The 24,346-nt window shown below is 46.5% G+C and overlaps 1 protein-coding gene across 1 annotated transcript in view; it reads left to right on the forward strand.

The window, feature by feature from the left end:
* The window catches only part of RINL (Ras and Rab interactor like), a 47,557-nt gene that overhangs the window by 9,377 nt on the left and 13,834 nt on the right, over positions 1-24,346 (forward strand). Inside the window, exons 4-8 of the mRNA XM_083626993.1 lie at positions 1,345-1,486; positions 5,732-5,843; positions 16,696-16,768; positions 20,607-20,695; positions 22,641-23,009. Of these exons, the coding sequence (XP_083483119.1) occupies positions 1,345-1,486; positions 5,732-5,843; positions 16,696-16,768; positions 20,607-20,695; positions 22,641-23,009 (785 nt within the window). The remainder of the gene's footprint in view (positions 1-1,344; positions 1,487-5,731; positions 5,844-16,695; positions 16,769-20,606; positions 20,696-22,640; positions 23,010-24,346) is intronic.

A 24,346-nucleotide genomic window follows, 5' to 3' on the forward strand; every position in this document is an offset into this window, starting at 1 on the left:
GCTTTGTTTGGCTGCTGGCTGGGCTTTCTGCCTTTGGATCAGAGGGGCTCACCTGTGCTTGGAAAATCCCTTATTTTGGCTGCTGATCCCTTATTTTCAGATCTGTAAGTTGACACCCATGGCCCCAGACTGGGCAAAAGATTCCTGCGCTGGACTGGATCATTGTTTCCCTAACTTGGATCTCCAGCTGTTTTTGGACTACAGTTCCCACGATCCCTCACCACTGGTCCTGCTAGCTAGGGATGATGGGAGATGTAGTCCATAAACAGCTGGACACCCAAGTTTGGGAAACACTGGACTAGATGGTTCTCATGGTCCCTTCCAACTCTGCAGTTCTAAGGTTCTGTGATCTCTGTGTGAACGAGGGAATAGATTTGCCAGCCTCACTGCGGCCAACATGGCACCTTCCAGATGCTGTTGGACTACCATTCCCATCATCCCCAGCCAGCACAGCATGATGGGACTTGAAGTCCCACAACATCTGGAGGTGCCAGGGACTGGCAGTATGCAGATCAGCCACCGGGGGTGGGTGCGTTGAGGAAACAGGGCTGGAGTCTGACTTGTGGGGAGCAGTGATTTGTGGGGAACTGTACCAGACCATAAAGAAGGCTGATCGCCAAAGAATTGATGCTTTTGAATTCTGGTGCTGGAGGAGACTCTTGAGAGTCCCATGGACTGCAAGAAGATCAAACCGATCCATTCTGAAGGAAATCAGCCCTGAGTGCTCCCTGGAAGGACAGATCCTGAAGCTGAGGCTCCAATACTCTGGCCACCTCATGAGAAGAGAAGACTCCCTGGAAAAGACCCTGATGTTGGGGAAGATGGAGGGCACAAGGAGAAGGGGACGACAGAGGATGAGATGGTTGGACAGTGTTCTCGAAGCTACCAGCATGAGTTTGACCAAACTGCGGGAGGCAGTGGAAGACAGGAGTGCCTGGCGTGCTCTGGTCCAGGGGGTCACGAAGAGTCGGACACGACTAAACGACTAAACAACAACAACAGTACCAGCCAGGAGGCAAGAGCTGGAGGCAGGGGAAGCTCCAGAGCTGTTTTTGCAGGCCAGGACGGGGCGAGAGACTTTCATCCTGTTAACTCTTTCCCTACCTCCAATGCCAAGAGTGGTGGACTCGTAGTCTGGTGAACCGGGTTCGCTTCCCCGCTCCTCCACATGCAGCTGCTGGGTGACCTTGGGCCAGTCACACTTCTCTGAAGTCTCTCAGCCCCACTCACCTCACAGAGTGTTTGTTGTGGGGGAGGAAGGGAAAAGAGATTGTGAGCCGCTTTGAGACTTCTTAGGGTAGTGATAAAGCGGGATATCAAATCCAAACTCTTCTTCTTCTACAGCCTACGCCACACCCTGGTGAACGGAAAGTGTGAGAGCCCCATCCCACTTCTGGACCGGCTTTCTGCAACCAGAAGCATTTGGGAGATTCTTGAGAGCCAACCAGAAGAAGCCAAGGAGTTTCTGTCAGTACACCCACCTGGGGTAAGCAGCCAGCAAATTTTATTTTTTTTAATGGGATGAGTCCAGTGTGGGCAGGTGTATGGGGTATTAGGGGAGGGGCAGCACCTCTGGCGGGGGACACATCATGCTCCTTCTGGGGTAGTTTGTCCAGCTTGGGTCCTTATCCTGCACTCACCTGGGGCTAAGCCAGAAGATCTCACCTGGGGCTCCCAGAAGCTGTCACATGCAACAGCAGCCACACCTGGAAACGGCTTCAGCCGACCACCTGAACCAGGTGCGGTTGGCCCTCAGTGAGTTACTGAGTTGAGAAATAAGACTAAGAGCACATATTGATATAGGAATGTATTAGATAATATGTAAAAATATATATAATAATAAGAGTACATTCATTTGTAAAAAAAGGAATATACAACGGGAAAGACAGGAAATCTAGTGTGTTTGTGTTGGTATGTATATGATTTTTGGAAAAAAATTGTGGGGTTTTTTCTTTGTTCTTTCTTTCTTTTTTTTGTTTGTTTCATTTTCTTTTTAGGTATATAAAATCTGTATATAATTTTTGTATACATGTTGGAAATTATATTATGGTAAGTCCTGTAATGTAATATGACAATGTTTACTGATGTAATATAAGAATGTTAATTGGGAAAAATGTATAAGACCGGGGACAAAACATGCTGGAAATGCAAAACAAAAGAGGGTGACTTTTACCACATGTGGTGGGCCTGTGAAGAAGTGAAAAGGTTTTGGGGACTTATTTACGATGAACTAAAAAAAATTCTGAAATATACCTTTCCCAAAAAACCCGAAGCCTTTCTTCTAGGAATGGTCGGAGAGGAGATCAGGAAAGAAGACCAAACAATGTTCCAATACGCAATGGTAGCCGCCAGGATATTGCTAGCGCAAAATTGGAAAACCCCTAATATCCCAACTGTTAGAGAATGGCAAACCAAGTTATTTGAATTTAAAAAGTCAGGCATCAAAAAAACGCAAAATTTATTAATGATTGGAATAAATTCATAACATACATAGAAACAAATTTAGGAAACAATAAAATCACAGTAGGTGTAACATAAAACCTGCGATGTATAGATAGAGGTTGCAAAAAGATACCGCAGAAAGATATTGTGGTGATATAGCCCAAAACTGAGATGGAGGGAAGTCAATCAATGTTATGTTATAATTTAATGTTTGGCTTGTTTTGTGTTGGCTTTTTTTTTTCCTTTTCATGGGATGTAATGTCTTTTTCTTTTCGTTTATAAGCTTTTGTTCTTTTACTTTGTATGTTTTTGGCTATGTTGCTTTCTGTTTTAAAAAAAAAGAACTTAATAAAAAGAAATTAAAAAAAAAGGAATGTTAATAAATAAATAAAATGAAGAAAGAGAAAAAACCTACAAACCCTTAATGAGTTAGGGACTTATCCTGCATACGAAGACAGGCTCTGGTGGGTTGAGTGGTGAGGCCAAGACTGGGTTCAACGGTCAAGAAGGCAGTTTCTGCCCATGCCCACGAGCCCCCCATGAGGGGCAGGTGGGGCTCGTCCGCCTGGAAAAGGAGCTCATCTAGGAGAAGGAAAACTCTGATCCTCAACCTCTGCTGCCTTGTGGGATATCTTCAGGGGAAGAAAAAGTTCAGGAGTACCAAATAGGCCTAGGATTAAATTAGGATTTAAAAATAAGCGGGACTGACAACGGTAAGAAAAGTGAATAAATTAGATTATAACCGGAAATATTTTTGGTTTAATAATGATATTGGAAAGCTGCAACATACAGATACAAGGGAATTCAGAAGGGAGGGAATAGGGGAAGTCAATAATATGTTTATAAGATTGGAATTTTAAAAGAATTAAGTTTGTTTTCATTTGTTTATTTGTTTATTTTTGATGCACTCTTTCTTTTTCGTTTTTCGTTTCTGTTTGTGTTTGTGATTTTGTTACGTGATATTTGTTATAATTGTGGAAAACCTAATAAATTTATATATATATATAGTTCAGGAGCAAACCCTGCACAAATCCAGAGTAGGACCTAAGATGGTTGGATGGCCCCTTCTACGCCTCCTTCTGGTGTTGTAACTCCCAACAGAGGCAATAGAAGGATTGAGACCAAAGATAAAGGACTTCATGGATCAAGGGATCCTTGTCCCCTGTACCAGACCATGTAATTCTCCCCTTCTTCCTGTCAAGAAACCCAGCCCTCCAGGGACACCCATCAAATACCATCTCGTACTAGACTTGCGCGTCATAAATAACTTTGTAATCCCAAGACATGCCATCACGGCATATCCAAATACCATATGAACAGGGATCTCTCCCAACAGTACAAATTTCAGTGTCGTGGACCTTGGCTCTGCATTCTTCTCCATAAGAGTACATGAGGAAAGCTCCTTTTTGCATTTACATGGGAAAGCAGTCAATTAACGTGGACTAGATTGCCCCAGTTGTCAGGGGGACACGGGTGGTGCTGTGGGTTAAACCACAGAGCCTAGGACTTGCCGATCAGAAGGTCGGTGGTTCGAATCCCCGCGACGGGGTGAGCTCCCGTTGCTCGGTCCCTGCTCCTGCCAACCTAGCAGTTCGAAAGCACAAAGTGCAAGTAGATAAATAGGTACCGCTCCGGCGGGAAGGTAAACGACGTTTTCGTGCGCTGCTCTGGTTCTCCAGAAGTGGCTTAGTCATGCTGGCCACATGACCCGGAAGCTGTACGCCGACTCCCTCGGCCAATAAAGCGAGATGAGCGCCGCAACCCCAGAGTCGGTCACGACTGGACCTAATGGTCAGGGGTCCCTTTACCTTTACCTTTAGATTGCCCCAAGGCTACGTAAAAAGTACCACCACCTTCGCGTCAGCCCTCCTGCAGCCAAGCCGGTGCCAAACATCTTGCTCTGCTTCCCTTTGGACCACACCAGTGAGTCCAAGAGGAGGTTCTTGTCCTCTGAGCAGGACCTCCACGCACACTGCCCAGGCTTGTGCCCTGGAGAGGTCGCAGTTTGGCTTCATCCCTGGAGGCACACTCCATTGTCTGTTAAAACAGACAGAGGCCAACAACAACAATGGAGTAACAGACATGCCTTTCAAGAGCATCTCGTATCGGGGCGTTCATATTTGGTTACGGGCCCTTGTGAAAGATGCTGATTGGGAAAAGTTGTACGGAGGCCCCATCTGCACTTAAAGAACGGCCATACCACTTTAAACCGTTGTGGTTTCCCCCAAAGAATCCTGGGAACTGTAGTTTGTTACCGCTGCTAAGAGTTTCTAGGAGGCTCTTATGGATGACCCATCTCTTAAAAAGCAGAGACACCACCTTGCCAACAAAGGTTCGTATAGGTAAAGCTGTGGTTTTCCCAGTAGTGATGTATGGAAGTGAGAGCTGGACCATAAAGAAGGCTGATCGCCGAGGAATGGATGCTTTTGAATTCTGGTGCTGGAGGAGACTCTTGAGAGTCCCATGGGCTGCAAGAAGATCAAACTTCTCCATTCTGAAGGAAATCAGCCCTGAGTGCTCCCTGGAAGGACAGATCCTGAAGCTGAGGCTCCAATACTTTGGCCACCTCATGAGAGGAGAAGACTCCCTGGAAAAGACCCTGATGTTGGGAAGGATGGAGGGCACAAGGGGAAGGGGATGACAGAGGACGAGATGGTTGGACAGTGTTCTCGAAGATATCAAGATGAGTTTGACCAAACTGCGGGAGGCAGTGGAAGACAGGAGTGCCTGGCGTGCTCTGGTCCATGGGGTCACATAAGAGTCGGACACGACTAAACGACTAAACAAATGACCCATTTAAAGTGCCACGGCACCGCTTTAAACGTAGAGTACAGATGGCAGGGGGCATGGAACCCATATCACCTGGAAGCTGCCAACTCCCATTGGTCCTAGCATCTTACGGTGATACTGGCTGGGGCTGATGGGAGTTGTAGTCCAAAGCACAGGGGGGGGTTGGGGTTGTGCGCCATGTTAGGGAAGGCTGGACACTGGGAATGCGCCATGTTAGGGAAGGCTGGGAAGACTGGACACTGAAGCAGCAGCAGCAGCAGCAGCAGCAGCAGCAGCAAAGTTGCTCCTTGTCACCTTCTCAGTGTGCTTGCAGATGCAGAGTCACCAATGTTGCTGGTGGTTTCCTCTTTCCTGCTTAAAGGGGAAGGGAAGGAGGTGGGGGGGGGTGGGTCTTGCTTCATTGACTGTGCTATCCAGAGGCAAGCGGATTTCTCATCTCCTTTCTCTCTCAATCTCTCTCCCCTCCTCCTGCCCCCTTTCCTTTTCCTTCTGCGGCCAGACGTTCATTATCGCTGGAAATGCAGCTGGAGGGTCCAGGGAGCTCTTCCTACGAACACAGGAAAACAGGAGTGATGCTGTCTGCTCTTTCTCTATCCAGGACAACGGCGCAGGTGAGTTGGTTCGGTCCCTCTGAGGGTCTTCTGTATTTGACCTGTGCTGAACCACAGATTCATTTGTTCCCAGGGTCTGGTGCTTTGGGGCTAAACTGGAGTTCCTGGAGGCGGTTGGAGGATGGATGGCGACTACCAGATTGAGGTTGAATCCTGACAAGACAGAAGTACTGTTTTTGGGGGAGATGGGGTGGGCTGGTGTGGAGGATTCCCTGGTCCTGAATGGGGTAACTGTGCCCCTGAAGGACCAGGTGAGCAGCCTGGGAGTCATTTTGGACTTGCAGCTGTCCATGGAGGCGCAGGTTAATTCTGTGTCCAGGGCGGCTGTCTACCAGCTCCATCTGGTACGCAGGCTGAGACCCTACCTGCCCTCGGACTGTCTCGCCAGAGTGGTGCATGCTCTGGTTATCTCCCGCTTGGACTACTGCAATGCGTTCTACGTGGGGCTACCTTTGAAGGTGACCCAGAAACTGCAGTTAATCCAGAATGCAGCAGCTAGACTGGTGACTGGGAGTGGCCGCCGGGACCACATAACACCGGTCCTGAGAGATCTGCATTGGCTCCTACGTTTCCAAGCACAATTCAAAGTGTTGGTGCTGACCTTTAAAGCCCTAAACGGCCTCGGTCCTGTATACCTGAAGGAGCGTCTCCACCCCCATTGTTCTGCCTGGACACTGAGATCCAGCGCCAAGGGCCTTCTGGCGGTTCCCTCATTGCAAGAAGTGAGGTTACAGGGAACCAGACAGAGGGCCTCCTCGGTAGTGGCGCCCACCCTGTGGAACGCCCTCCCTTCAGATGTGAAGCTATCCTATCTTTAAAAGACATCTGAAGGCAGCCCTGTTTAGGGAAGTTTTTAATATTTAATGCTGTACTGTTTTTAACACTTGATTGAGAGCTGCCCAGAGTGGCTGGGGAAACTCAGCCAGATGGGCGGGGTACAAATAATATATTATTATTATTATTATTATTATTATTATTATTATTATTATTATTATTATTAATATTATTATTATTATTATTACTGCCTGTGTACATGGAAGCTCTACTGAACTATTGTGGCGAATAGCCACTGCTAGACCATGTGTGCTTTCCTGGGAGCTGGGCAGAGGGGGAGAAGGCTGATTTTCAAATTAATAGCACCTGCACATTTTGCCTTCTGACCTGGGAACTGCTGCCAGCCAGTGCCAGCAATACTGAACTTGATGGACCCCAAGGCCTGACTCATTGTAAATCATCTGCCTACGTTCCCAAGTCCTCGATCCGAGAATCGTACGTGCTTGAACCTTTGCTCCTCTCTCCTTGCTGTACCAGCGTCACTGTTCCCCGCCTGGAAATCCACCCCCCCTTGCTCTAACCTTTAGACCCCACTCCCTTCCTCTAAATTAGGCATCTCCCATTATTCATCCTCGGTGGGTTTTGCAACACAATTTCATAGAATCATAGAATCATAGAGTTGGAAGAGACCACAAGGGCCATCGAGTCCAACCCCCTGCCAAGCAGGAAACACCATCAGAGCACTCCTGACATATGGTTGTCAAGCCTCTGCTTAAAGACCTCCAAAGAAGGAGACTCCACCACACTCCTTGGCAGCAAATTCCACTGTCGAACAGCTCTTACTGTCAGGAAGTTCCTCCTAATGTTTAGGTGGAATCTTCTTTCTTGTAGTTTGGAACCATTGCTCCGTGTCCGCTTCTCTGGAGCAGCAGAAAACAACCTTTCTCCCTCCTCTATGTGACATCCTTTTATATATTTGAACATGGCTATCATATCGCCCCTTAACCTCCTCTTCTCCAGGCTAAACATGCCCAGCTCCCTTTGCTGTTCCTCATAAGGCATCGTTTCCAGGTCTTTGACCATTTTGGTTGCCCTCCTCTGGACACGTTCCAGTTTGTCAGTGTCCTTCTTGAACTGTGGTGCCCAGAACTGGACACAGTACTCCAGGTGAGGTCTGACCAGAGCAGAATACAGTGGCACTATTACTTCCCTTGATCTAGATGCTATACTCCTATTGATGCAGCCCAGAATTGCATTGGCTGTTTTAGCTGCCACGTCACACTGTTGGCTCATGTCAAGTTTGTGGTCAACCAAGACTCCTAGATCCTTTTCACATGTACTGCTCTCAAGCCAGGTGTCACCCATCTTGTATTTGTGCCTCTCATTTTTTTTGCCCAAGTGCAATACTTTACATTTCTCCCTGTTAAAATTCATCTTGTTTGTTTTGGCCCAGTTCTCTAATCTGTCAAGGTCGTTTTGAAGTGTGATCCTGTCCTCTGGGGTGTTAGCCACCCCTCCCAATTTGGTGTCATCTGCAAATTTGATCAGGATGCCCTTGAGTCCATCATCCAAGTCGTTGATAAAGATGTTGAATAAGACCGGGCCCAAGACAGAACCCTGTGACACCCCACTAGTCACTCTTCTCCAGGATGAAGAGGAACCATTGATGAGCACCCTTTGGGTTTGGTCAGTCAGCCAGTTACAAATCCACTGCTTAAAAGGGGAAATGGTTTGGAGAGGCTTAGAAAGGCTGGTCCTTGCAGGTTGCAGGTCTCTCACGAAATGGGGGTCTCCCTTCAGTCTTGTGGTGGGGCTAAGGGTTAACTATCCGCCCCCAAACACTTTTTTGGGATCTCTGACTGAGCTGCTCCTTTATCAACTGCCTCCTGAGAAACGCCACCTTCCTATTTTATGAGCCCAGCCGCAGGTGAGAAACTCTTATTGAATGTGTGGGTAGAGGTTTTCTTGTTGCTTCCAAGGATCCCAGCATCTGTGCTTCCCTCCTACCCCTTTAACCCCACAACGACCCTGTGAGGTAGGCTGGATGCCCGTACTGGAGTTTACTGTGTGCATTCATTCCCATTTAATTCGCAGGATGTCGCCCTCAAACGACACCAAACTCTATGCTGCCTTCCTGTAAATTCAAGGTTTGCCCAATACGGGAGGGGGGGGAGTAATCCAATAAGCTGGGGGAAATTGGGCTGCAAACCACACTCCACTCGAAGTCACAGGCAATTTCCGCCTGTGTTTTTGGGCGAGTGGATCAACTGTCACCTTCCGCTACTCCCTTTTCCGTCCCTAGCACTTCCTCATTCTCGTCATTTGTTTACTTGTCACTATTTCTGGTGGTGTCTTTGTCCATGGAGTTTTCTTGGCAGGGATACTGGAGTGGCTTGCCGGTTCCTCCTCCAGGTGGATCACGTTTGGTCTAAACTCTCCACTATGACCTGTCCATCTTGGGTGGCCCTGCACGGCATAGCTCATAGCTTCTCTGAGTTATTCAAGCCCCTTCGCCACGGCAAGGCAGGCCGATCACCAAAGAATGGATGCTTTTGAATTCTGGTGCTGGAGGAGACTCTTGAGAGTCCCATGGACTGCAAGAAGATCAAACCTCTCCATTCTGAAGGAAATCAGCCCTGAGTGCTCACTGGAAGGACAGATCCTGAAGCTGAGGCTCCAATACTTTGGCCACCTCATGAGAAGAGAAGACTCCCTGGAAAAGGCCCTGATGTTGAGAAAGATGGGAGGGCACAAGGAGAAGGGGACGACAGAGGAGGAGATGGTTGGACAGTGTTCTCGAAGCTACAAACATGAGTCTGACCAAACTGCGGGAGGCAGTGGAGGACAGGAGTGCCTGGCATGCTCTGGTCCATGGGGTCACGAAGAATCGGACACGGCTAAACGACTAAACAACAACATTTCTGTTGTGCCTTGGGATAGTGTGCTTATTTTTATTTTGGGCTGGCGCAGAACGAAAAAGCTGTACGAGCAAACCACCTTAAAAATGTCTGCGCCCGATATATTGGGCCAGCGATCTGGAAAGCGGGTGACGAAAATTTGCAGTTGCTTTCATTTCTCTTCATAGAATCATAGGGTTGGGGCCCCCACCCCCCGCAGGGTCATCTGGTCCAAGCCCTTGCAATACTTGCTAAAAAGGGAGTTTCAGGGATATACGATTTACTGCCTCATATACAATTAACGAAAATTTTGTAAAGATGTTCTATAGGTGGTACTTAATGCCAGCTAAGTTGGCGAAGATATACAAATTGAAATCCAACCTCTGTTGGAGATGTTGTGGAGAAATAGGAACAACATACATATGTGGTGGAGGTGTGAGGAAATAAAGCAATTTTGGATAGTAGTACACGAAGAACTAAGGAAGATGTTGAAAATAATAAATTATTATTATTTTAATAGGTTATTGTATTTTAGTGTTTTGTTGGAAGCCGCCCAGAGTGGCTGGGGAAACCCAGCCAGATGGGCGGGATATTAATATTAATATTAATATTATTATTATTATTAATAATAATAATAATAATAATAATAATAATAATAATAATATCAATAACAAAGAAAGCAGAAACATATCTCCTTGGATTGATAGATGATGAGATACCATTGGGGGGGGGAGAATTTTTCTATATGTAAGTACAGCTGCTAGAATAGTGATTGCTGCTAGGTGGAAGTCACAAACTATACCCACAAAGGAGGAATGGATTTGTAAACTAAATGAATATTTAATTTTGGCAAAATTAACTGCGGTAATAAGAAATCAGTCGAATCAAAAATTAAAAGAGGAGTGGAAATGTTTTGATGAATATATGGCAAAACACTGCTCAAAAAAAAAGATATGCTAATATGCCTAGATTAAAATGTGAGGTACTGGATGGAAGAAAAATTAGTAAGGAAAGATAATAAGAATATATAGATGATTTGAGAAGGTTGTAGAATGCAAAGATTATTGTAAATTGTATAACGTGGAGGAAATCGAGTGGGGGCAGAGGGAAGTGGGAGGAAGGAGAAAAGAATAATATGATGGATTGAGGAAATAAAAATGTAAATGTATGGGGGGATGGGGAGAGAATGGTGTTGGCTTTGGTACATCTGTATTGTAATGTAATACGTGAAAACCAATAATAATAATAAAAGGGAGTTTCAGGAGCTTAGCCCCCCCCCCCCCAGATTTGCACAAAACCTGGAAACGGTACAAACAAATTTGCACTTGTCTAACTGTGCTTTTAGGGATGCGGGTGACGCTGTGGGTTAAACCACAGAGCCTAGGACTTGACGATCAGAAGGTCGGCGGTTCGAATCCCTGCGACGGGGTGAGCTCCCGTTGCTCGGTCCCTGCTCCTGCCCACCTAGCAGTTCGAAAGCACGTCAAACTGCAAGTAGATAAATAGGTACCGCTCCGGCGGGAAGTTAAACGGTGTTTCCGTGCGCTGCTCTGGTTCGCCAAAAGCGGCTTAGTCATGCTGGCCACATGACCCGGAAGCTGTACGCTGGCTCCCTCGGCCAGTAAAGCGAGATGAGCACCGCAACCCCAGAGTCGGCCACGACTGGACCTAATGGTCAGGGGTCCCTTTACCTTTAACTGTGCTTTTGCAAACTTCTTGGGTGAAATTTGTTTCTTTTTTTTTAAAAGGTGGGTGCACCACAGCTATCTCTGTGTTTGCCATGCCGGCCATTGACATAGCAGAATCATAGACAAATTCAAATACGTGGGGTTGTAGACAACCTCAGGCTAATTCGAATGAGGAAAATGTGTCTTAACGGCTAAATAATGCTCAAATAAGAAAGAGCCTCCAAGGTAGCTTGGAGGTAATATCTGGGGTCGACAGAGGAGGACACTTCTCATTAAGAGAAATAATAAGAACCATAATAGTAATGATAATAATTTTATTTATACCCTGCCCATCTGTGGCTGTGCCTTCTAGTACTGGAAAGACTGGGGAGTGGGGTCCCTACTGTTGGGATACTGCCAGGGAGACAAAGGCCATCACTGCCTCCACGTCGACTCCGGACGTCCATCGATCTCCCGTAGACACGCAGTATCAGCAATTAGCGACATGAACTCCAGAAAATAACGTGCCACATTCCTGGGCTCATGCACACTCTGTCAGCAGATAATGCACAGCAAAAGTCGCACTCAGGAGAGCATTAATTTACAAGTTTTATTCAGCGTTGATCAGAACCAAAAAACATGACTGCCTGCTTCAGTGTCTTCGACACCAAGAGAGAAAACGAAAGCAACAGAAAACATAAACATCCTGTGAACAGGAAATGCGCAGGCTGTGACACAAACATCCTGCTCCCTTTTAAGGTGGAACGGAAATATCCTAACACCTACAAGAGGGTAAAGGTAAAGGGTAAAGGGCCCAGTCGCGAAAGACTCTGGGCTTACGGCGCTCATCTTGCTTTACTGGCCGAGGGAGCTGGCGTTTGTCTGCAGACAGCTTCCGGGTCATGTGGCCAGCATGACCAAGCCGCTTCTGGCAAACCAGAGCAGCGCACAGAAACGCCATTTACCTTCCCGCCGGAGTGGTACCTATTTATCTACTTGCACTTTGACGTGCTTTCGAACTGCTAGGTTGGCAGGAGCAGGGACCGCGCAACGGGAGCTCACCCCGTTGGGGGATTTGAACCGCCGACCTTCTGATCGGCAAGTCCTAGGCTCTGTGCTTTAACCCACAGCGCTACCTGCGCCCCATCTGTGGCTGCCCATTTGTGGCTGCGCCTTCTAGTACTGGAAAGATTGGGGAGTGGGGATGAGGGTAGCACGTGTAATATAAATGCAATGACAGGGAGCTGTCTCTCACGCCAAGGCGGTCTGTAATCTAGTCTTCTTCTGGATGCTCGCAGCTCTCCAGAAACTCTCTCTCCGCCCCCCCCCCAGCTGTCTCTTCAGGATCTGTTTTTAACTGGAGATGCTGGGAATTGCTCCATGCTCTCCTGCGTGCAAACCATGCGCTTTGGTTAATGAGCTCAGTGTCCTTCCTGCGTGCACCACCACGAAATAATTCAAACTCGAACGAGAGAGAGGATGTAAGTGGCTGTTGCTAGCCGCAGGCCCCACCCCATAAGCAAAGTGCGGGTGGTTCTTCTTGGAAATGAAGTTCGTTTCTTCTCCGCAGTCATGTGTTTTGCTCGACTGATGGAAGGACGGACGAGGGGAAATAGCAGAGTGCGTAGCCCTGTTGAACGGTCTCTTTAAATTTGAAGATTCATTATTGTCCCACAAGATGTGTATTTCTTTAAGGGCCAGAGCAAATAACATGACCTAGTTTTACAGCTGTGAAGCGGTATAGCCGGTGCTGTTAAGTTAGGTTAATTAAGCTGTTGGGTATAGTATATAAAGAGCAGCACCTAGCTCTCTCAGTACCCCGGTGGTTGGGTCATGCTTACTGATATATTTAATGTAAAAGGAGTTTTTGTTTTTGTTAACCTCGCTAAAGTTCTTTTTGCGTTCCTTGTAATGTGCGGTCTCCCCAGCACGCTTTCTGCAGCGCAGCTAATCTGCAAATAGCCAACAAGATCTGGATTTGAAGATGGTTGCGTGGGTGTGATGGGAGTCACCAGCCTGGGCAGACACGAGATGTGGATGCTGTTCAAAATTTCAATGTGGTATGAATGAGCTCCAGGCTGATTGATCTACGGAGGAAGCACACCTTCCTGCTATAGAAAGATCGATAAAGATAATTTTTTTCTGATTTTAAAGCGGCATTCTTTCCTCTTTTCTTAAACCATGATTATACATTTTGGAGAACTCTGCTTTTTCATTGCGCTGCTCCTCTGCCTCCCCTCACTCTTGTTCATTGGCTTGCAAACTCTTGAGATGCTTGGATCTTTGGCACGTTACAAATCCATAATGTTGTTGCGATGCTTTAGGGAAGCAAGGGGGAACTAGGGCTTCACAATGCAGAGGCCAGTGAGTTTCTAGTCCTGAGGGACACCGTGGGATCTGGTGCTTTTGTAACACAGAGGACCAGAAGGCTGGACTCGAGGATTCCATCCTTGGATTTCGTGTTTGACGTCTCCTTTGGGGTGCCCCTTTTTGGACTTCACATGCCTTAATTTGAGCCAGCGCTGAGACCCTTGTGATTCATCTTGGCACTTGTAGGATCAGTCCAGAGCCAGGTAAAGGGTGCCTCTAGGCATGGGCAGAGTGTAGCTTTCTCTCTGCTGCACCTGGGGTTATGGGAAGGATGGCTGGTCAACCCAGGTCTTTACTAGCAGGTCTCTCTAGCTGTTCAATGACTGACCAGTCACTTTAATAGTAATACAGTGGTACCTCGGGTTAAGTAATTAATTCGTTCCGGAGGTCCATTCTTAACCTGAAACTGTTCTTTAAAAAATAAATAAATAAATTATTAACTGGCCAATCACATCAAATTAAATCACATCACATAAATTCCAAATTACAAAGCCAAATTTTTAAATTTTGTTGGGGGAACCCATACTTCAAGATCCAAAGGGGGATTCAGATCATCTTCTTATTACTGCGTTAATGTTCAAATCAGTCCCAATCAGTCCAAACAAAATTCATAATTCTATCCAGTCTTATCTTGGTGTTTCCACATCATATCTTGTTCATATAAATTCTATTTTTCCTTTACGATCTCTTCTGTTAGTCTCCTTAAGCCGATAAGCAAAATAATAATCCTGTGTGGATTTCCCGTTCCTCCACTAAGTCCAGATGGTTTCCATATATCTCCTTCGTAGATAACATCGCTCTTTCCATCATAAATTTGGCATTTGTCGCTCTTAAGTCCCACCGAGAAGTTGATCCACAATATGTAAACAACTCTATTTCTCTCTTTCTCCTCCCAGAACCAAGAGCTCCAACAATGCCTCCCAAAATGGCGACGGCATTTTTAACTGCGTCATTCCAAAACTCTTAGCTTTCCAGCTTCATCTTGAAACATTGCTTTGGTTCGAAAGTTTATCTCCACACAGCCTTAAATCCACAGCTTAAGTCCTTAGTTTCTGACTCATTAGGGGAGGGGATTCTTGTTAAATCACATAAGAAAAAGGAAGGCAGGTTTTTTCCCCCCTCCCCCCTCAGTCATACCGTATCTTGACGTATCTTCTCATATTTTATTCTTGTCTTGTTATCAGAGATCTCTTCTGTCAGCAGTCTTTACTCCCCTTTTTCCTTGAAGCATGTGCAATTTATCTCGTCCAAATTGTTTCTTTTGAAGATGCTTGCAACTAGCGGCGCGAATCAGGGACGGCGTCCAGGAGTGCCGGAATCCCACAGGAGGGCTTTGTGCCTAGTGCCCCCACCCCCACAAATTCGGGGGTGGTATAGGGCACAGCAGGCAAGGGCTGTCCTCCCCACAATCCTGGGGGGGTTAAGGAGGCTAATTACCCCCATCATAGCCTCCAAATTACCTCGTGTGGGTCGGAGAGATGTTATTGTCAGCCATCTTCCGATCCGCCACCTAGTGGCCCTGAACTGTTCTTAACCTGAAGCACCACTTTAGCTAATGGGGCCTCCTGCTGCTGCTGGGCCACCGGAGCACGATTTCTGTTCTTATCCTGAAGCAAAGTTCTTAACCCGAGGTACTATTTCTGGGTTAGCGGAGTCTGTAACCTGAAGCGTATGTAACCTGAAGCATATGTAACCCGAGGTATCACTGTAATAATAATAATAATAATAATAATAATAATAATAATAATAATAATTTAATTTATTATTTGTACCCCGCCCATCTGGCTTGGTCTCCTCAGCCACTCTGGGCGGCTTCCAACGAAGATTAAAAATACATTAAAATGTCACACATTAAAAAATTCCCTGAGCAGGGCCGCCTTCAGATGTCTTCTAAATGTCAGGTAGTTGTTTATCTCTTTGACATCCGATGGGAGGGCATTCCACAGGGCGGGCGCCACTACCGAGAAGGCCCTCTGCCTGGTTTCCTGTAACCTCTCCTCTCGCAGTGAGGGAACCGCCAGAAGGCCCTTGGCGCTCGATCTCAGTGTCCGGGCAGAACGATGAGGGTGGAGATGCTCCTTCAGGTATACTGGACTGAGGCTGTATAGGGCTTTCAAGGTCAGCACCAACACTTTGAATTGTGCTCGGAAACGTCCTGGGAGCCAATGTAGGTCTTTCAAGACCGGTGTTATGTGGTCTCGGCAGCCGCTCCCAGTCACCAGTCTAGCTGCCGCATTCTGGATTAGTCGTAATGATTATCTGCATTGTTTTTAATGCTGCTTTATGTTTTACTTTTGCGTAACATTCCCCTAAAGAATCCTTAATGAATGTTAGAATGATGTTGGATAGAAAATAAGTGGTTTCCAGCTGTAATGCTTTAAGAATATGGAAAAAGGGTATAAATAGGTGAAAATATAATTAAAATGATGTTGGATTGGAAATAAGTGGTATTAGCAACAAAGTTAATAAGAATATGCAAAAATGAATTGATAATGGATGAAAATACTGAGTTATAAAATGTTAAGTTATAGAGATAAGATAAATGAAAGAGGGTAAGGATTTGCTGATTTGATTATTTAAACGGGAATACAAGAAGGGGAGGTGTGAGGAAGTCAAAGAAACAAGCAAATGAGTTTTAAGTTATGAAAAAGAATTGTTTTTAATTTTTTTTTATTTTTTCTGTGTGTTTATTCTTATTTTTTTGTTTCCTTTATTATGTGTTTTTGTATATTTGTTTTTGTAAAATCTTAATAAATATTTCTTTTAAAAAAAAAAAGAATCCTGGGAACTGTGGGTTGCCCTTTGCAGAGCGACCGCTTCCAGTGCCCTTAACGAACTACAGTTCCCAGGATTCTTTGGGGAGAAGTCGTGCGCTTTAAACGTGTGTTGACTCCGTAGGTGCATGAAGTGTGCATTACTCGGCCTGTGAAGTCTGGCAAATAGCCGTGTTGCTATTGTGTTGTCCCACAAGCTTCAAGTAACGAAAGGTCAATGATAGACAGAGAAGCTTTAAATGGGTGCATCTCCTTGCCCCAAAAGACCTTCTGCATGGGGAGAGGATTGAAAGGGTCAAACTAACACACACACCCAATATGTGGCCTATAATTGAACTGCCTTCTTCTGATGCTTCTCTCATTCTCACAGTGATTTCTCTGGAGGGCTCCCTGCTGCATTTCAGAGACCTCTTGGAGCTGGTCTCTTTCCACCTTGTGAGCAGGTGAGTGTTTGGGGGCAGCTGCTGATGGGGAGACCGGGGGGGGGGAGCGGGTTGGGTTGTCGGCTCTCCCTCTGTCCTTGCATTTGGATCCATAGCTGTCAACTTACAGATTTGAAAATAAGGGACCAGCAGCCTTGAAAATAAGGGACCAGCAGCCAAAATAAGGGACCTGCAGCCTCACCTGTTCCAGGCACTCCAGTCTTCCTGTCCTCCTGCAGTCTGGTCAAACTCATGCTGGGTAGCTTCGAGAACACTGTCCAACCAACTTTGTAACCAGAGGTTCAACTTAATAGAATCTGAATCACATGCACCACAAGGCCTAGGCAGCCTCAACTTAAGATGGCTCCCTGGCCTGGCTTTGCACTGCAAAGTTTGCAGCAGCACGTGCAACAAAATGGCGCCCAGCATTCAAAACCCCCCTCAGCTTGCATTAACTAGCCACACACAAGGCATGCAAGCTCCACCCCCCAGTCGTTCTTAGACTTCTTATTGGGTGAGCAACACAGCCAAGCAACACAGTTGGAGCCTCCCTCCTCCCTGGCCGGCAGGGAGAGGAGCTGCTTCCTTTGAAATTTAAGGGACATCATTTAAGGGACATTTAAGGGACATCTATTAATAAGGGACAGCAGCGGGACATGGCGATGGAATAAGGGACTGTCCCTTCAAATACGGGACACTTGACAGCTATGTTTGGATCTGTTGTGGCGGCACTTTCCAGGAAGCAAAAAGGGCACACTGCACTGCACATCCTTCTCATGACTTCTGTGTCTGCTTTCAGTCAAATGTTTATTGTTATTATTATTATTATTATTATTATTATTATTTTATTACAGTGGTACCTTGGGTTACATACGCTTCAGGTTACACACGCTTCAGGTTACAGACTGCGCTAAGCCAGATATAGTACCTCGGGTTAAGAACTTTGCTTCAGGATGAGAACAGAAATTGTGCTCCGGCGGTGTGGCAGCAGCAGGAGGCCCCATTAGCTAAAGTGGTGCTTCAGGTTAAGAACAGTTTCAGGTTAAGAACGGACCTCCAGAACGAATTAGCTACTTAACCCCAGGTACCACTGTATTAATAATAATAATAATTGCAATTTATGACCTGCCTTTTACCCTAAGCTTTCAGGGCAGGTTAGAACAATTAAAACACACTGTTAATATCAAAGCACACTATTGGATAACATTAACAATAATTTACAACAGCTTTGAATTACAGAAATAGGGTGCCCCCCCAATACATCTCAAGATTTGTAAGAAAGCACCTACACTGGGACTCCCCGCATGCTGACACCAGGAAGCTGCCTTTTGAAAGGTGTCTAAACATTTCCGTTTAGACAAACCTACCGCCAAACATAGAGTGCTGATGTATATTTTTACCTGTTTTCAGTTTATCGCTGATTTTATCTTTTGAATGTTTTAAAGAGTTGCTTCTACTGATAATGTTATTGTTTTATTCTCTTAGAGGTTTTAATTTATTTTTTTTACAATTGGTGTATAAATTTTATGAAATCAGTCAATAAAATATGAAGTAAAGAAGTATCAATCGATAAATCAATGAATCAAATCTTTATTACGGTCATAGACCAGCATAAGTGGGCGGGGGTACAGTCATTTAAAATCTATAAAATGTTTTGGAAAGCTAAAATTATTAAAACAGAAGGTATATATAAAAGACTAGAAGAATCTAAAAGAATCTAAAGGAAGGGTTAGGAGCATTAAACAGGTGTGGAAGAGCATAAAAGGTTAGTACAGTGTAGGAAAGGCTACATGGCTATCAATTTACAGAGCACTCTGAGTCTCTGATATAATTGTTGTTGTTGTTGTTGTTGTTGTTGTTGTTGTTGTTGTTATTAATTTATACCCTGCCCATCTGGCTGGGTTTCCCCAGCCACTCTGGGCAGCTTCCAACAAAACACTAAAATATAATAACCCATTAAACATTAAAAGCTTCCCTAAACAGGGCTGCCTTCAGATGTCTTCTAAAAGTTTGGTAGTTATTTTTCTCTTTGACATCTGGTGGGAGGGAGTTCCACAGGGCGGGTGCCACTACCAAGAAGGCCCTCTGCCTGGTTCCCTGCAGCTTGGCTTCTCGCAGTGAGGGAACTGCCAGAAGGCCCTTGGAGCTGGACCTCAGTGTCCAGGCAGCACATTGGGGGTGCAGACGCTCCTTCAGGTATACTGGGCCGAGGCCGTTTAGGGCTTTCAAGGTCAGCACCAACACTTTGAATTGTGCTCAGAAACGTACTGGGAGCCGGTGTAGGTCTTTCAAGACCGGTGTTGTGTGGTCTCAGCGGCCGCTCCCAGTTACCAGTCTAGCTGCCGCATTCTGGATTAGTTGTAGTTTCCAGGTCACCTTCAAAGGCAGTCCCACATAGAGCGCATTGCAGTAGTCCAATATGAGTATTCATTAAATCTAGTTTGTGAACACTGCTGTGCAGAACCTGCAACCTTGTGCGTTTTAGCAGGGTTGGCGTCTGAAAGCAGCAGGGAGATATAGAATTGCCCTGTGTGCCCTGAGTACTTATGGAGTAGTGGGGAGATGAAGTACTGGAGAAGCACATGCTCTATTGTACGTCTTAATAATAATAATAATAATAAATTTTATTTATATCCCACCCTCCCCAGCCGAAGCTGGGCTCAGGGCGGCTAACAACAATCAAAATAATCCAACATTCTAAAAACATTCATTATAAAATTAATTAAAATCAAATTAAAATCAAATTGATGGCAACCATTAAGTAAAATTCTGTGCAGATTGCCAGAGGAGGGGGTCAGGCTGCGCCCTGACCAAAGGCCTGGTGGAACAGCTCTGTCTTGCAGGCCCTGCGGAAAGATGTCAAGTCCCGCAGGGCCCTAGTCTCTTGTGACAGAGTGTTCCACCAGATTGGAGCCGCGGCCGAGAAAGCCCTGGCTCTAGTTGAGGCCAGCCTAACCTCTCTGTGGCCTGGGATCTTCAGGATGTTTTTATTTGCAGACCGTAAATTTCTCTGTGGGACATACCAGGAGAGGCGGTCCCGTAGGTACGAGGGTCCTAGGCCGTATAGGGCTTTAAAGGTTAAAACCAGCACCTTAAACCTGATCCTGTACTCCACCGGGAGCCAGTGCAGCTGGTATAGTACCGGATGAATATGATCTCGCAGCGAAGACCCCATAAGGAGTCTCGCCGCGGCATTCTGCACCCGCTGGAGTTTCTGGGTCAGTCTCAAGGGCAGCCCCACGTAGAACGAGTTACAATAATCCAGTCTGGAGGTGACCGTCGCGTGGATCACAGTGGCGAGGTCAGGGCGAGAGAGGTAAGGAGCCAACTGCTTAGCTTGGCGGAGATGAAAAAATGCCGCCTTTGTTATAGCTGTAATCTGCGCCTCCATAGAGAGGGAGGTATCGAAGATTACACCCAAACTCTTAACAGACGATGCTGGCACTAATTGCACCCCCGCAAGAGATGGGAGTTGCCTCCTCAATCCCATATCGCTCCGTCCCAGCCAAAGGACCTCTGTCTTCGAAGGATTTAACTTCAACCGGCTCCCACGTAACCATCCAGCCACAGCTTCCAGACATCTGGTCAGTGTGTCTGGGGCCGAGTCAGGATGGCCATCAGGATGACCATTAGCTGATGGTCTTCAGCTAATGTCAAAAGATTACGCTACAGGAAATTGGGGTTTGGGGCAAGCAATTAAGGACGCCCAGACGGAAGCGACCTCAGTATAGGGCAGCTTCCTAAGTTCCGCTGTGGATCGCTTGGTGTAAGCAGAGGACGCCGCTGCCCTGTGGCTTGTGATTCTGGCTGCCTCCTTTGGGAATTGGTTTTGTGAATGTGCTGCATTCTGTGCTTCTAGAGACATCCTTCCCCATCTGCTGAGGATCCCAGATGCCCTTCGACTTCTACACAAGCCTGAATTAGATGCGGTTGCTGCCTTGGGCATGAGTGAGTGAGAACAGCAGGGCAGACTGGGGGTGGGGGTGTCAATTTCTTGCTCCTCCTTGCAAGTCAAAATTCCTGTCGCTTGGTGTTGTCAGAATAGGTTGGTTCAACCCAACTCTGCTTCGCCTCGCTTTCTGGTCTCCAAATGCTCTCAGGTGGCGCTTCTTAGAATGTCAGTGTTTTTGGGTGGGATTCAATCCTGCACCAACAATTTGAGGTTGGGAGCTCTTGCACAGCAAGCCGATTTCCCCGAAAGATCAGATATTTTGCGATAAGGAAAGGGACAGGGAAATGGCACTGCGAAGTGTGGGATATAGCGCTTTGATGCGACGTCATCTAACCTCCCCACAAGCAACTCAGAAAACAAATGCTCATTAAGTAGCCAACCTCGTCTGTCCTCCCCACAAAGTGAATGCTCATTCGATAGCCAACAATGTCTAATCTCCCTGCAATATTGAGGAATATTGCTCAACAAACAGTTTTTCTGGAAGTTCCTACAGTCTCTTTTTTTATATATGAATGTTTATTAGATTTTCCAATTTTATATAAACACAAAAAGAAAAAGAAAAAGAAAAATATTAAAAACAAATCAATTTCAATAACAGTTTTTCAATAACATGATTCTTTGACTTCCTCATACCTCCCCTTCTTGTTTTCTAATTCAGCTTGTTACTCCAGCAAATCCTAATCTCTTAACATTCCTTTTAAAATATCACCTTATTTTCCACTCCACTTTTTTTTAAATTTAATGACTTAAACAATTTTAATCCCTATTATCTTCGTCATAACAGCTAGAGACCACAAAAGTTCAATCCAACATCTTTTCAGAGTTCATTAATTTTGTAGTATTTCTGTAAATAGTCCTTAAATTTCTTCCAATCTTCTTCCTACAGTCTTTATTAGGAAAAAAAAGTCAAAATGATCTCCTCTCCAAGGCTGGCTTTTGTGTGTGTCCCCCTTAGCCCCCACTCTCCCTGTTCTGGGATGAGGGTCCTATGCCTTGCTAACAAGCTGTATGAGAGTCAGAATAATAATAATAATTTATTATTTATACCCCACCCATCTGGCTGGGCTTCCCCAGCCACTCTGGGTGGCTTCCAACAAAATATTAAAATACAGTAATGCGTCAAACATTAAAAGCTTCCCTAAACAGGGCTTCCTTCAGATGTCTTCTAAAAGTCTGGTAGTTATGGTTCTCTTTGACATCTGGTGGGAGGGCATTCCACAGGGCGGGTGCCACTACCAAGAAGGCCCTCTGCCTGGTTCCCTGTAACCTGGCTTCTCGCAGTGAGGGAACCGCCAGAAGGCCCTCGGCGCTAGACCTCAGTGTCTGGGCAGAACGATGGGGGTGGAGACGCTCCTTCAGATATAATGGGCCTTTGAGGGCGTTTAGGGCTTTAAAGGTCAGCATCAACACTTTGAATTGTGCTCGGAAACATACTGGGAGCCAATGTAGGTCTTTCAGGACTGGTGTTATATGGTCTCGGCAGCCATTCCCAGTCACCAGTCTAGCTGCCGCATTCTGGATTAATTGCAGTTTCCGGGTCACCTTCAAAGGTAGCCCCACAGAGAGCGCATTGCAGTAGTCCAAGCGGGAGATAACCAGAGCATGCATCACTCTAGCAAGACAGTCTGCGGGCAGATAGGGTCTCAGCCTACGTACCAGGTGGAGCTGGTAAACAGCTGCCCTGGACACAGAATTGACCTGCGCCTCCATGGACAGCTGCGAGTCCAAAATGACAGACAGGGTCTCAGCCTGCGTACCAGATGGAGCTGGTGGAGAAATCGCGGTGGCCCAGCTCTTTCCAGTTTGCAATTCCATGTTGGGAAGCTGCACTTGTTTTAAGAGCTCCCTGTCAGGCAGCTGTTAATTAAAGGCGCAGGAAAGCCCCCTGGGAGGAAAAAGAAAGAAAGTAACCTTCACATTCTCTCTTTGCTTCATGGTCAGAGTTCTGGACAATGCCTCTTAAACCTGACGACGGGCTGGTGTCGGCGGAAGTCGAAGAAGGGCCCGTGGGTCTGGATGGAGCCCCCTCTAAATCCAGACCGGCGGTCTGTTCTGTCCGGATAACGTCCGAGGACGAAGCTCTGTGCATCATCAACCCGCTGTTCGTCTCGGTGCACAGCGATGCTAGCTGGCTTGACCTTGCGTCCAGCTTGCGCCGGTCAAGTAGCACGAGGGGCACTCTGCGGTTCCCGAACGGGCTGGGTACTCCCCGGAAGTCCGGCTCTGTAAAAGCAGCATCCAGGAAACAAGGAGCCCGTGGGAGTCTGGATCATCCAGAGTCTCCAGATGAGGAGGAGGAGATGGAGAAAGGTAAGGAGCTGCTGCTATCGAGGGCATCCGCCACATTCGTAGCATGAAGACTCTGCTTCCAGTTCTCCTGCTTTCCCGCTGTACTCAGAGTGTAGGGAAGATGTTTGGATTTGGATTTGATATCCCGCTTTATCACTACCCGAAGGAATCTCAAAGCAGCTAACATTCTCCTTTCCCTTCCTCCCCCACAACAAACACTCTGTGAGGTGAGTGGGGCTGAGAGACTTCAGAGAAGTGTGACTAGCCCAAGGTCACCCAGCAGCTGCATGTGGAGGAGCGGGGAAGCGAACCCGGTTCACCAGATTGCGAGTCCACCGCTCTTAACCACTACACTACACTGGATGTGTAGCCCGGTGCCAGAGCATCTTCCTTGCATGCAGAATGAGCCATCTCTGGTCCTCATCTCTGGGAAGAGCTGGCAATGCTCTCTGCCCACTGCTCCCAGTCAGTGTGGACAGTGTGGTGAGCTAGATGGATCAATGGACTGAATCAGCATCTTACTGTGTTCAAAATTATTGAGGGCAAGGGCCCTTGGCTCAGCAGAAGAGCACCTGCTTGGCATGCAGAAGGCCAGATTCAATCCCCAGTATCTCTGGGTAGGGCTGGGGAAAGTGTCTGCCCCCTCAGCCAGTAAGGTGTGTGTGTGTGTGTGTGTGTGTGTGTGTGTGTGTTTGGGAGAGCAAGGTAGCATCACTGGGATCGTCTTGCCTGTCTGTTTCGCCTGTAATTCTGCCTTCAGCTAAGAGGCTCCCTGATTCTGGAGGACTACTTTTTAATTACTGGTTAATAATAATAATAATTAATTATTAATTATTTCTACCCCGCCCTCCTGGCTGGGTTTCCCCAGCCACTCTGGGCGGCTCCCAACAGAATATTAAAATCACGATAAAACATCAGACAATAAAAACTTCCCTAAGCAGGGCTGCCTTCAGGTGTCTTCTGAAAGTCAGATACAGTGGTACCTCGGGTTACATACGCTTCAGGTTACAGACGCCGCTAACCCAGAAATAGTACCTCAGGTTAAGAACTTTGCTTCAGGATGAGAACAGAAATCGTGCTCTGGCGGCGTGGCAGCAGCGGGAGGCCCCATTAGCTAAAGTGGTGCTTCAGGTTAAGAACAGTTTCAGGTTAAGAACAGACCTCCGGAACAAATTAAGTACATAACCAGAGGTACCACTGTAGTTGCTTATTTCCATGACATCTGATGGGAGGGCATTTCACAGGGCAGGCGCCACTACCAAGAAGGCCCTCTGCCTGGCTCCCTGTCACCTCACTTCTCGCAGTGAGGGAACCGCCAGAAGGCCCTTGGAGCTGGATTTCAGTGTCCGGGCAGAACG

Source organism: Podarcis filfolensis (genome assembly GCF_964270895.1).
Source record: "Podarcis filfolensis genome assembly, chromosome: 8".
Taxonomy (NCBI): Eukaryota; Metazoa; Chordata; class Lepidosauria; order Squamata; family Lacertidae; genus Podarcis; species Podarcis filfolensis.